This window comes from Pantherophis guttatus, chromosome 1 (genome assembly GCF_059756535.1).
Source record: "Pantherophis guttatus breed Tessera chromosome 1, ASM5975653v1, whole genome shotgun sequence".
Classification (NCBI taxonomy): Eukaryota; Metazoa; Chordata; class Lepidosauria; order Squamata; family Colubridae; genus Pantherophis; species Pantherophis guttatus.
Window position 1 is genome coordinate 250,796,043 of NC_142063.1, and position 14,479 is coordinate 250,810,521.

General features: G+C 38.4%; 1 protein-coding gene across 1 annotated transcript in view; it reads left to right on the top strand.

Moving 5' to 3' along the window:
• Positions 1 to 11,537, top strand: part of SLC35F1 (solute carrier family 35 member F1) — a 233,486-nt gene extending 221,949 nt beyond the window's left edge. Inside the window, exon 8 of the mRNA XM_034418687.3 lies at positions 4,394 to 11,537. Within this exon, the coding sequence (XP_034274578.2) occupies positions 4,394 to 4,618 (225 nt within the window). The 3' untranslated portion in view covers positions 4,619 to 11,537. The remainder of the gene's footprint in view (positions 1 to 4,393) is intronic.
• The last annotated feature ends 2,942 nt before the right edge of the window (positions 11,538 to 14,479 follow it).

Sequence of the window (14,479 nt, forward strand, 5' to 3'; positions counted from 1 at the left end):
CAAAAGTGTGCAAAGTTTTGGAACAGCAGTTTTCTTATGGTAAATCTAAAACATAGTCAAAATATAAATCCATGAAATTAGCTCAATGTATTTTTTTTAAAAAAATGATTTAGATGACTGCCCCTCACAATAGTGACTGCCCAGTTTACAAACATTTAAAAACAATACAAAAAATTCCAGACACTCTACAAGGGAAGTAGCTTCCTTTTTAGTCAAGTCCCAATGTGTCATATTTCAGACCTGCATCCATCTGGCTTGGAATGTACGTTGAAGTATCATCCCTGAATAAACCTGTCAAATGAACTCACAAGCCCTTGCCAACTGAGGTATTTTGAAAGTAAAATTTATAAACATTAGGAGAGCCATCTGTTACATTTAAATTCAGTGGTTTCTAAGGTGAACTACAGATTTTACATCAAAACCATTGTATAAAGCCATTGTTTTCACCCAAGCCTCAAAGGAAAACATTGATGCATTTTCTGTGTTGAGTTTCCAGAAGCCTGGCAGCAAGAGGGATTTGGATTCTCTGAGGAACAAAATGTCAGAATTCACATAGAAGCTGGCAGTAAACTCCAGTGTTGTGTGAAAGTTTGGGAGCCCTTCTGAATTGTCAATTTTTCTGCAGAAATATAACCTAAAAAGTTATCTCCACACAAGTCCTAGAACTAGAAAATGAGAACCCAATTTAAAAAATGAGTCTTAATTCTTATTCACTTTTTTTTTTTTTTTGAGGAGAATAATCCAAAGCTACATATTTGTATGTGGCAAAAGTATGTGAATCTCTCAGATTATCAGTTCATTTAAGGAGAAATTGGAGTCAAGGGTTTCAATCAATGGGATGATAATCAAGTGTGAGTGTGGGAGGTTCTCCCTTATTTAAAGAACAGAATTCTGGGTATTCACTATCAAAGTCTGGGCTTCACAAAACAAGTATGTGGAACTGTGTTATGAATTGAGGGAGATTTCTGAGAATTTCCAAAAAAACAATTGTTGATCCTTACCAGACTGGAAAAGGTTACAACACTATTTCCAAAGAATTGGACTCCACCAATCCATTGTCAGGCAGATTGTATACAAATGAGGCAATTCAGCACCACTGTTAGCCTCTTGGCTAACCAAGAATATACCAAGAGCAAGACATGTAATATTTTGGGAAGTATCAAAGGACCCCAAGGTAACATCTAAGGCAGTGGTTCTCAACCTGTGGTCTGCAAACTCTGGGGGGTGGGTGGATGGCGCGATGTCATCACAGGGGGTCTGTGAAGGCTTGAAGAAATGTTATGATTTAAATCTTGAGTTAAGTTCTGGGGGCCCATGGCCATGGTCCGTGGCCACAAAAGCTATTTAAAGGGGCTCCATGATGAAAAAAAACTTCAGAACCACTGGTCTAAGGAACTAAAGGACTCTCTTGCATTGGTGAATATCAGTAATCATGAAATCACAATCAGGAGAACATAGAAAAACAACAACGGTATGCTTGGCAGGGTTGCAAGGAGAAAGCTACTAAAAAGAGCATTGCTGCCTATCTACAGTTTGTGAAAGACCATGTAGATAAACCAGAATACTATTGGAATAATGTTTTGTGGACGGATGGATCCAAAGTAGAATTTTTTGGCCTGGCTGAAAAATGTTATTTAGTGAAATTGAAGTGCAGGTTTTAACCTATAAAGTTCTTTATGACTCGGCACGGGCTTACTGCTAGCAGATGACTATCCCAAAATAATTGCCTTGAGAATCCATGCGACCCACATTATGTTGGGAAGCCACAGGAGCTTCTTCTATACAAACACAGCTTTGAGTTGACTGGGAAGTACATCAGGAAACACATATTTGTAGCATACCTTTCCCCAATGTACTAAAGATTCTGGCTTGGGAATTTTAATAGTCCTCACACCCAGGGAGGTCCCCAGCCTAGAGAAGACAGTTGTAAGAGAGCTGAAGGTATATGCTTCCTTCCAGTTTTTGTCAAGTAACTCCCTGCTTCCCCATTTAGATTCCCAGCAACATTTCCAGCAGTGGTAGCAGAAGTAGTAACATGTGCTTTATCATTTAAAACCCATTATCAGGATTAATAATCATGGGGCCTTGTTTGTCCCAGATCTCTCTTATAGCTCATTACCATTACTAGATCTTTATTGGGCAAAACCAGAGCAACAAACAGCAACCACCGGTTGTTCATTCACCCAATAACACAGTTCATCATGAAAATCTCCAGCGTATAAGTGAATGCTGGTGGATAGTTACTGCTATGAATGAGTATCTGGCCTCTCTGTATTTGAAGGCAGGAAGCCAAGGTCAACACAACAGAAATGTGGTATCTGTAGAGAGATGATGGTCAGTCCATTATGCAAGTGAAGTCAGGGATAACAAGCAGGGAGTCAAGAACAAAAAACCCAGATGATCCCATAAGGTGAAGTCATGGTGCTAGCAAATTGAATTCCAAATTATGTATTTATGTACTAATTAGGCAGTTACTCCCAGCCTTAGAATATCCTTGACCTTTACCAGACATAGTTCTTCAAGCTCAGGTACTGGCAGTGCTGAGGTTTCCTTGCCATTCCCATTATTTGCAAAGTCTATTCAGTGGAAATTCACAATGAGGAGAGAAAAGACTATCTGGAGTTCTGGTGACTTGGAAGTTCTTCTTAAACACAGGGTTGGGATCGCTATTGTTAGAGATCACAATACCGGGCTTGCTTTCCATTTTGCCGAATTTCAGTTGTGATCAGGATGCCCAGAATTATTCAAATCACTTGGTATGATGCATAACAGAACAGAAGCTGCACAAAACAGATCATATCTGCATGAATTCAGTGCCAGGTGAAAGCTGTCCTTCAAGCACTGTTGATGTTTGACATTATATTTTTAGCTGCCAAAGCAATAGGGTGGCTGTACTAAATTACCTGGTGCGATGTGACAAGAAGGGAAAATGAGATATTGCAAGAGAAAAACAATTAATTGGCCTGCCCACTAGACAGCCTTTCTCTGTCATGCTTTGAACTTTCCTCGGTAGGGTTTCTTCTCTTCTGAAGTGAGCCAATTACAGTCTTAACTGTGGAAAACTGCAGCAGGTGGAGATGTCATCAGAGCTTACAGCCGGTGTATCGTGTTGCATCTGTGCATGTGTACATTTTAAGATAATTTAACCATCTGTCAACCTATCAGATGTATGTGTGTGCATATTCATACATACATATACCCAGACATGGTTTATACAAAGACAAGTCCTGTGGCCGTATCAAACAATGAAAGGTAAATGCCAGGTAGCTGTATTTGAATTAATATGCAATGACTATAGGAAATATTCTGAATGTTGTAATTTGCTGGAAATCATTTCTCGAAAACAAAGTCTGCATTTTTTCTCAAAATGTCTTTTTTTCTGAACAGGTTTTCCATTTTTCTTCAAATCTGCTACTGAATCAGTACATAATATATTGATTTTCACAGTGAAGACTAGGTTTGTGGTGGGCTACTGTCCCTTTCCAATGGACAAATTGACTCAAATGACCTTTTGCGGGCAATTTTGTATGTTCTCAAGAAAAATTGCATATTGAGAATCATTCACTTAGTCGTGTCTTAATTATTCAGAGGCACTAAGGATCTTTTTTATTTAACTTGGAACAGCTTAGTTTCTTCTGAGAGGATCTTTCAACTGACACTTCAATAATACTTTTTAGCCTGAGGCTGTTGATTTTGTTTTCATCTTGACATTTATTATATTTAATTAGTTGTTCTTGGAGGTAGCAAGATAACAAGCACACCCACAACATATGTGCATACAGAGACTTGTGTTGTAGAGCTTTTATACTGCCTCATTAAAATTAATGGATGGATGGATGGATGGATGGATGGATGGATGGATGGATGGATGGAAGGAAGGAAAGAAGGAAGGGAGATTTCTGACACTTCCTTCCAGCTTCTCACAAGCAAAGTCAATGAGGAAGCCAGCAGGAAGTTAGAAAGAGGCCCACCCATGGTCATTCTGTTTTTCTATTTAGGTAAGAACATTTCTGAAACAATGATCCAACTGGGCATGATTTATCTAGTCTTTCCACAAAATTGTTATGATTCTTTTGTGTTTTAGTTACCTTTGAGTCCTTTGTGTTTTAGTCGCTGGATTTTTACTTCTGCAATTGAAGTTCTGAAGATTTTATCTGAGGGCATAACATTTCTTTCTTAGAAAATGGTAGTGATCATTGACTGAAAGCAGTAAAAGCCAAATTAATTTACTGCTGATTTAGGTAATTTATTTTTGGCACTGAATTTTAATTCAATTTGATACAGAACAACTTTATACAGGAAAAAAAAATTCTTGCATTCAACTCTTGAGTACAACGCATTTACTGCATTCTTTTTTTTTTTTTTTTTTACTAATTTTATTCTTTCCATTTAGTTTTCAGGACTTTATCTGCTGTCATTCTTCACAATCCTTGTTGGCCTTTTGCTGTACTCCTCTACATCCACATACATTGCCCAAGACCCCCGGGTGTACAAGCAGTTCCGAAATCCTTCAGGACCTGTTGTAGACTTGCCAGCCACTGGGCAGCTAGAACCTTCAGTAACATACACCAGCCTCGGCCAAGAAACGGAAGAAGAATCTCATGTCCGTGTTGCCTAAACTCAGGCCTTGCCACCCTTGGTGGAGTTTGTATCACCATTATCTCTGTATCATTCATAGAGAAAGGTATTTTCCGGATGCAGTGACTCTAGTCAGCTGCAAGGTAGCAAATCGGGGAGGTTTATTAAAAACCATCATCACCATTAAAATCTTTCCAAGAATGCTTGACTAGGAGCTGTAAATTCACAATCCTTCACTTGGAGCAGTGCTTTTCAGTCTAGAAATCTTAACTAAGGTTTTCTTAAGGAGACGTTATGAAATGGCAGGGGAACTTTCCGGAAGGACAGTTTGCCTACCTCAAAGCCTCCATTTGAAATGGAACCCATCTGTAGTTATAGAGGGCACGTTTTAGTTTACATGAGGCAAACAGACTTGGCCATAGCCTTATCTGAACCGAAAATCCATTCTACAATATGCCGTGAGACCCTTCACAATGTGCTGGAGAAATACAGAAGTAGATTCTGAAGGGAGCAGGGGAGGAGAAAGGGAAAAATCACAAGGAAACTGGTAGGCAGGTATCTCCCAGTGTCACTTTGCTAACCTGTATACCTGTAATTTAGAACACTGAACCACAGTACAATATTAAGGCTTCTGAAGAGAATCAATATGATTTAAAATTGCTCTGATTCTTGGCAGAAATGCCATTCAATTCAAAAGATACTATGCATTTTTAAATGTATTTTGCCCAAAGATAGAGGTGAAATCCAATTTTTTCCCCTACCGGTTCTGTGGGTGTGGCTTGGTGGGCGTGGCAGGGGAAGGATACTGCAAAATCTCCATTCCCTCCCCTCCTGGGTGAAGGATATTGCAAAATCTCCATTCCCACCCCACTCTGGGGCCAGCCAGAGGTGGTATTTGCCGGTTCTCTGAACTACTCAAAATTTCCACGACCGGTTCTCCAGAACCTGCTGGATTTTACCCCTGCCCAAAGACTGATTTCTTGGGAACACCATATCTAACAAATAGGATGAACTTTGTAAGATAATTCTTCATTAAGCTATATTTTTTCTGACCAAACGGTGATCAAAATGACACTGGTAGAGTATTTTCCACTGTTACTTTTTTTTTTTTCCATTCAGAAAATAAATGAAGTCCTGAGAAATATTTTTGCGCAGTTTTGTCTAGATGGGCTTTAAAAAGAACTTCAGTGCAGGTGATGTTGATGGGGAAAAGGGATGAAGTGGGAATTGAATACCACATGAGAATTGGACCAGTTGACTGGATGGGTGAGCTTCCGTTTTTTACAACCTCTAGAACTCCCCCCAGTCCTTTTGCTGTGCTCTTTCCAAAACAAAAAACAACCCTCACCACCCCCCACCTTTACCTGCAGAAAAAGATTCGGAACAATGTCAAATGCTCCAATCAAGGGGTAAATTCCAGTTGGGGATCTGGAAATTGACTACAAGTCCCCAAATCCTTGTCAGGAAAATTTACTCTGCATACCAGTTTCCACCAACAATGGATACTCTTCCTCAGTGACAGTGATAATTTCTGGAACATGGATGCCAAATTTGCATTCAGGTTCCAGGTAGCCAGCAAAAAAAGAGAGAGAGAGAGAGAGAGAGAGAATGCTGTCCATCTTTTAAAAAAAAGCTTGGCTCTGCTGCTCCTTATTTCCTCTTTTTGAAGAGAAAGAGGCAGGCTTTCAATAGGACCTGTTTAGCGTAAGTTTGAGTGAAGACTTGAAAACTTGAATATTTTCAGGATGAATGTAGATTTGTTCACCAGTTGCTAATGGAAAGGGATTAGAAACATGGGAAGCAAGAAAAGCTGGTAAATAACACTTAATGCAACAAGGGAAATGTCTAGCAGGGCCAAATATACATAGATACTACCAATTTTTGTCCAGTTGATGTACACAGAATCTATACCCTAGTGCCATTGTGTTCATTCAGCTACCTTAGCTACCTGGTTGCCCATTCTCTGAAGCCTTTCTCAGCCTGGGCCCTCCTGATGTGATGGGCAGAATTCTCTCACCTCTAGCCATGCTGCCTAGGAATTTCACTCCAATGCCTCTTGAAGGGCTGAGGTTGGTGAAGATGGCTCGGAAAAAGTTCTGGGAAGCCATGGATGGACAGCTACCAGTATCCATCTCTATTCTAAGAATAGGTTGAAAAGAAACTTTTTAACCTTTTTTTAAAATATGTGCATAATAGTATAGTAGTCAAACACTGACTTTTGAAATATTTTTTACAGTAACACTGTGGGCAGCTGAGATTTGCTGATAACATAATTACATTTCCACTTTCAGTGTCTTAACCTTACAGATACCAATAAGTTCCTTTCTCTTCGCAAATTTAGTTGCTGTTAAGAAAAAGAAATTGAATATTTTTGTAGACATTCTGTCCAAGAGAGGAACACAGGAATAGCTGACCTATGCTGCTCTCATTCACAATCTGATGCTGGCTAGGTGTGAATTGTTTAGAACTCCGTATATTCAAAGTCTTTATGCTTATTCCATATTTTTTTTGGGAGGGGGAGATCTACAACTGATGTTTCTTCTGAATCTTGGTCCATTGTTTTTACTTTGAATCAATAATCCATTCCTGGTTCCAGATTCAATAGCTGCTTAGATCCTTAGTCTTCTAGTACAGATTTGCACATTCCTTTCCTTAACAAAATTCTTATGATTGTCACTGCTCAGAGACACATGCATTATGCTTCAAACTGGTTAATTAAAATATAGCTTCATTTCCTGGTTAGGAAAAGCATGCAACTGTTTTTTCCTCTGTCTGCAAAATTAATTTATCAACTCGGTAGTAGCTTTGTTTCCCTCAAGAATATTGGCCAAAGTCATTCTTTTATCATTACGTATTCAGAAATGTAATCGTCTGAATGAAGTTGGTGACTCAACAGTTCTCAAGGTGCCACTTCTTCCCAACTACCGTGTTCCCGAAAATAAGACCCTGTCTTATATTTTTTTGAACCCTGAAATAAGCGCTTGGCCTTATTGCCATGCGCTCAAAAACCCGATTGGGCTTATTATCAGGGGATGTCTTATTTGGGGGGGAACAGGGTACCATAGAACTGACCTCACTTGGGCAGGATTCCATTTACATAACTGGGGCCTTGGCTTAATTATGGCTACAGTTCTTACAAAGAAAAAGAGGTATAATACTAAATGTTCATAGTGCTATAAGCAATACTAGAACCTTCTCCTGTCTTTTAACATCAGAACAAAGATACTCCTGTGATTTATGAGTCTTGAAGCTGAACCAGAAACAAAATGCAGATTTCTTTAGAGCCTCTAGTAGTCCTTGAAAGAAAATCGGGATAGCTGTTTGTTTCAATGATAGGAAAGCTTTTTGAAATAGGTTGTTAGAATGGAAGAATCAAATAACTTCTTTTAAAGCTTACTCTTTCTGCACAGTTGAACACAGTAATCTACTAGGGCTGTGCACATTTGAAAAATGAATCAGAACAAGTATTTTGGTTCTCCTATGGTATGAATACAGCCTCTCGATGCTCTTCATTAGAGCAAACCTGATTGGCTGGTTTCAGGTTTCTGAATTATCTTGGGAAAAAGATACATCTGCTTCTTTTTAGATGCACTAATTTAATTATTTGATTCATTAAAATCAGCAGGATCTTTTTTTTAGACTAACTCAGAAGCCTGAGAAAACATACGTTTGTTTTAATAAGTGGCAAAGAGCTGTTGTGTTTGCAAGAAGTCATTTTTTCCTAATAATATTTGAAGCACTCTCAGTTTTATAAAAAAATATTATTTTACCTACCTCAGAAGAAAAAAGAACAAACAGATGAGACTACAGAGGTACTGAATATTTCCTCAGTAAGCTGAATTTGCCAAGGAACCTCTTTCTTACATTCTTAGTACTGAAAGCTTGCAGTATACAGTACAGTAGTTCAAAGTAACCTACTGCATTTTTATGTGTGAAAATTACATTCACGAAGTCCATTCTTTTAAAAATTTATCTTCATAATAACCCTAATTCCTATGAGAGCTGTATGTTATGGCACTACCATCATGCATTGTTCCATTCTAGAATTCCAATATGCATACGTACAGTATCTTCGGCAGTACAGAACTAGGGATTTGCACAACTTGAAAATGTTTTCTTTCAAACTCAAAACAAATCATTGTTTTCAGGTAGTTCTACTGAACCATTTTGCATTAGCACTGAACAAGAAGGAAAAAAAATCTGAAACATATGGTTCTTCTGACTTTCAGCCCAAATAAAATCCAAACAAATCCCATAGTGATTTTTTTTACAGGGCAAAGAGAATCAGAGAGGTATACATTGCGTTCCGTCTTCCATTATCCTCCATGTAGCCAATGGGCTACACAGCACTCTCTTTCTCCTTCCTATCTCTCTTCAGCCCACAGCTAATATCTTGCCCTCATCCCAATATTCCCAGTGTTTTCCCTTTTCTTTCCCCCTCCAGCTACCTTCAACGTTTGCATACGCTACTGCCAGAGAAATCCTTCAGTCTTGACTTTTTCCTATTCTTAAATTCTCCAATCAATTCTGCCCAGAGGAACCATGTTCAATCCATACCCAGAATAAAACTGTCCCATTTTTTTTTCTCTATGTTGACCAAAATACATGATATTTTGAAATACATGATATGGTCACAGCATAAACCACGTGAAATAAACTACTTCATGTGCAAAACAGTATGCACAGGGAGCATTTTATACACTCCTCTTTGCAATTGAATGCCTTCAGTTACACTCTAGCATCAACTCTCCAATAACATGACCAATGGTGAGAGATTATGGGAACTGTTCAACACATCTAGAGGTAAGTTTGCTCACACTGATTCACTTATTTTATCGTTCACGTGGCCCCCATTGGTTTTCTGTGCAAAGAAGAATCCAATTGTGAACTGTCTTGGCAGCTTTTCTCACCCAGCTGCTATCCAAATATAAAACTAGAAATTCCATGATCTGACCAATTTGGTTGGGAATCCTGGGAGCTACATTCTCAGTATATCTGGGAGATGCCAGGTTGGGTCATTCTGAGGTAACTGGGTGGAAGCAATAGCCGTTTGCTTAACCAATGCTACCAAGTGGCCTTTTTCCCCCTGTTTCGTTTGGTATACAAATCAAATTATTAAGACTATTTTGTAAATTATTTGGTGACAAAGATTCTGTACTACTTTTTACAACTGTCTTTCACAAGTTGGGTGACATATACTGCTGTGCAGAGGAGAGGGGTGAAATTAGAAATCTCAGCTATAAAATTGTGCAAAATTGCCATTTCTTTTAGAATCAGAATGTTACTGCCAGGTGATCGTTTATATACTGTATTTAGAGCACATGTTATTCCTGACGGGGTACATGAGTTCCAGGCACTGCTTAAATATCACCAATATAATAACTTCATTGTGGCTTAAATATTGGCTTGACTCATTATATCAAGGCTCTCTTGATAAATGTAGGCTTTAATTCTGAATATGCTTGGATGTATCTAAAGAACAGGGTTTAAGTGTGTTCAGGGGCCTTAACTGTTTTCTCAGGTTTCAAAAATCAGAAGTCATCTGATGAGCATTGCCATCTCCCAGTCCTTTTTGCTACCTTTTATACCAATTAAATACCTTTCTCTGAGTCTGTGGTCCCATCCTTGATCTTAATGACTTTTTGAAGAACTTATGCCTTTATTTTCTTGCTTAAGCATTTGTCTTTCATAACTTTTGAGGACTTTTATTTATAGTATTTATTTTGTAAGCCAAATGTTGTTGTAGGTTCTCTTTTAAAAAAAATAGCTCATTCTTATGACACTAATTTGTAGATTACTTTCTGTAGAAGCAACCTGGATGAGAGGCATCACTCAGTTCCTTCAAAAGTGTTCTTACTGAAATAGAGCATTGCAAAGTGCAATCTTTCAAAGGTTGGATAACCACCATTGACAGCTTCATCTCTCCCCCCCCCACCCCAAAAAAATATTTAAAATTATTCTTTTGCATGGGACAAGGAGAATAGACAAGGGAGGTAGAAGACTGGAATGTTTAAGAATGGAAGCTGCCTTATATTAAATCATTATTGCTCCATTGAACCCAAACAATGTTTTTTTTCTGGTTGGCAGCAAATCTCGGGCAGAGGTCTGCCAGTCCACTGAGCTCCTCTATCTGCAGACAATGGAGTTTGACCTCCCTGCCTTCTGCTTAGAAGTCACACAATCTGCTCTTGGGCAGTAGGCTTTTCTAATTCTTCTACAATTGAACAATGTTGTTAAACATATTTATTGCCTAAAATGAAATGCCAAGATAAATTGATTGATGCATAATGAAAAGCAAGGTCCATCTGAGTGAGTTATTGTCTGAACAGCTGATGTCTTGCCATTTTAAGAATTTTGGGGAGGGGGCATCAGCAAAGCTCTTTTGGTTCAGCAAGTAGCTACCTATCAGTGTAGCCATTGACTTCTTTGGAAAGTGGATGGACCAATTCCTGGAGGTGAAAAGGTATTCAGCTATCCTGACTGTGCTGATATAGTTCAGTAATTGAATGGAAACTGTAGCAACAGTTTGGTTTGTCTTCGACTTGAGAACTCAAGAATACAATCAGCAACCAAGACAGACCAATCAATTGATGTTTTACATCACTGTGTCAAATGAAGATGCTTCCGTACATAGTTTTAGATATTGCTAACTTGTGCCATTAACATTTCAACCAGTGTGTCGTATTTTCTCTTTTTTAAAATGACATTAGTATTCTCAAGCTAGCTATAAATATCAATTTTACCCCATGGGTAGGATTTTAATTGTTAAATGCCATAATAAAAGCACACTAATTTTGACACTTACAAATGGAAGTAAGAACCAAAAACAAGGAATGTCCACAATATTCACTAAGAACGAATTATCTTCTGTTTTGATATTTGCATGCTCCAACATGGACTGGCTGTGGCAATGTAATGCCTGTATAATGTTTTCAAATAAAAGAAAAGATAATCCTTTATATAAGCCAAGATTGTTTTTGTTCGGAATTAAAATCAAGTGAACATTCTCCATCCCAAGCTCATTTGCTTCTGGGGACAGATGTTTATAATGTATAAGGTCACAGTTTTTCTTTTTGGGTGGCCTAGACATTTGTCACACTGTTAGACTTTCATAGGACCAAGATTCCATATTAACCCAGAAGCAATGTACATTCATGTCGATGTTGGACATTTAATTATTATGTGTTATTTAATTCTTTCTGAACTTTCCTTACACTTAAAAAAAAATCTTCACAACATTAATATTTTCCTTTCGCTTTACTGGAATGTCTTCAGAGATTAAATATAGAGATACCCAACCTGTAATCAATTAATATATCCATGCTTTATCTTTTTGCCTGACCTTTGCAGAGACATTTTTTTTTCAATTCTAATCCCCCATAAAATTATGGAAATTGAAACTGAAAAACAGTTGTCATTTAAAAAACAAGCAAACATTGGGTTGTATCCAATGGTGGCAGGGTAATTAATGGAAAGTCTTAAGAAAAGTCATCACCCTGTTTTTACAGCCATCTCCATCTATTACAACCTTTCCCAGTTTCTGGGAACCTTCACTGAATGCTTTGGGAAAGGTTCAGGGACATTGTGGGGAAAGGCAGTGTCAGACATTGGATAGTTCAACATGGACAAAAACACTTTCCAGTGATAGTGTGTCAGGATGAGAGAAGACAAAGTAAGAATCTATCTCATTTAAAAAAAAAATCTTTGAGAAGAAAGCAAAGACAACATCCAGTTAGCTGAATTACATTTACAATCAGTGTGTAAAATTTTATTCACCTGTACTTATATTATGCTTCTTTTCTTACCTATTACAATTTATTAAAGAGCTGTTACTCTCTTTATTTTCTGTCATGTAAGACCAAAAAAAAAACCCCACAGTCACCGGAGTCTAGTATGACTTGAAAGAGTCGTCACAAAAGATGGATGGGCAGATGGATAGGATATTTAAAGTGCCAATGAAGTCACATCTAGATTTAATCTTGCATAGAGCAGACACATTCAAAGCAGTGGAACTTACATTAATCAACACAAACCAGGCAATGGGTACTTGTTTTCATCCCTCCTATCTTTTAACAGCATATGAAACAATTGTTTTTTGTGCAAGGTCAAAGCAGAGCTTGCAAAAACATCTCCCTCTTGAAAATGCAATGAGTGTTCCCAAAATCTGAAAACAGAGTAGATGATCTGTCCCCGTCCACACACACACACAAACACAGCCAGCCGAGGGTTAAGGAAGCACTTGGAACACACCCAGGTCTTTATCTCCAACTTGGCAGCGATATACACACCCTCTGCCAAGTGCTTTTATTTCCACAGAAAACAGAAAGATAATATACTCAGCGTCCAAAAGTCCAACAGAATTATTATTCCTCTCAGTAGTTCCGGATGAGGCTTTAGTGACTATCCAAGGTTTACTTTTGTTCGTCACAGGGATCACTGGCCACCACCCTCTATTATATAGTCTCTGGGGTGTGGTCCAGTGACTCAGTTCTAATCCCTAGCATGCCTCCTGAGCTGCTGCAATCGTTTATCACGCCTTCGGAGGGGTGCGTCCAGGAATGATGTCTCTCCCTCGCTCTCATCCGAGCCACCTGTCTCCCTGCTAATCTCCTCTCCCTCGGCCGGCACCTGAGACAGTGCCAGAGGGGAGGGGCCTGGAGAGGGAGGCCTGGCTGACTCCTCTTCCTCATGCTCGGAGCTTTCTTCCTCCGATGGGACAGGCTCAGAGGGCGGGGCCACAACAGTAGAAAAAAAATATCTTGCATTATTATACTGCGTTAGCATCACACCCTCAAATTTCACTAACAACATTAGTTTGTAGCAGTTTGTGATACGATGCCTCAGAGTTGTTCTACCATAGTTGGTACTTGCCTATCATTGAAAAGAGAACATATGAAAATTTTGAACTACAAAAAGTCCCCTTAATTTTAGCAGCATTTCTAATTCATGGGGAGTCTGACAGGAATAATTTAAACCTTGGAGTATATGATTCAGTGATTTGAAAATCTTTGTGTTCAGGACTTACTAAGCCTCATCATTAGCAATTTTCATTGAATTGGAAAGGAGAGGGACTACTGAATAATGTAATAATGATGCTAATTCCTTTTCTGTCACTAAACTGGTATGGTTCTACTCATGCCAGTCAGCTAGCTGGAGTATACTGTACAAAGAATGAAACCTAAGTAGAATACTTTTAGTCAAGCTATTTCATATTTACAACTATTTTTATCACTATTGTATTTCATATATATCCATTGCTATGGCTGAGTGAATTTACTACAGATGAAATTTATTTTTCTTTTCACATAGAGTTCTATAAATAAAGGTGTTTTATTGAACACTGCCAAATGGATTTGAAACTCTTGATATAACATTGCTGAAAAACCATAGCTCTTCACTCCCTCCAATTATCACTTTCTTGGACATGCCTCTATCCCATATTGGTTGTCCCACAGTAGCTAGTGCTAAGATGGAGAAATTTTCTTACAGGAAACTCCCACTCAGTCCCTGTCAGGTTTTTTTTTTATTCCCCCTTCTATTTATAGCTCTTCAACTAATCCTGCTGCTAATTCTCTAACCAACAGATGCTCTAAAGGACATTCCCTTGTCCCTAGATAAAGTAAGACCCAACAGCAACTGCTTGTTATGAATAGTTAATTTTATTATTTACATGGAACCCAGTTCTACTTTATGTCTTGCATTAAAACAATAACTACCCAGGTTTATAAGTAGATTTACACAGACACAAGTTTAACAGTAACCTTTGAACTCATTAGACTGCAATTATCTGTTTCACCCATCCCAACAGATTCCAGACATTGTCCCTACCTATACACTGCCCTTCTCACTGTCATGCCTATCTTAGGAAGCATGTAAGAATTCTAGCTTGTAAATAGGGGTG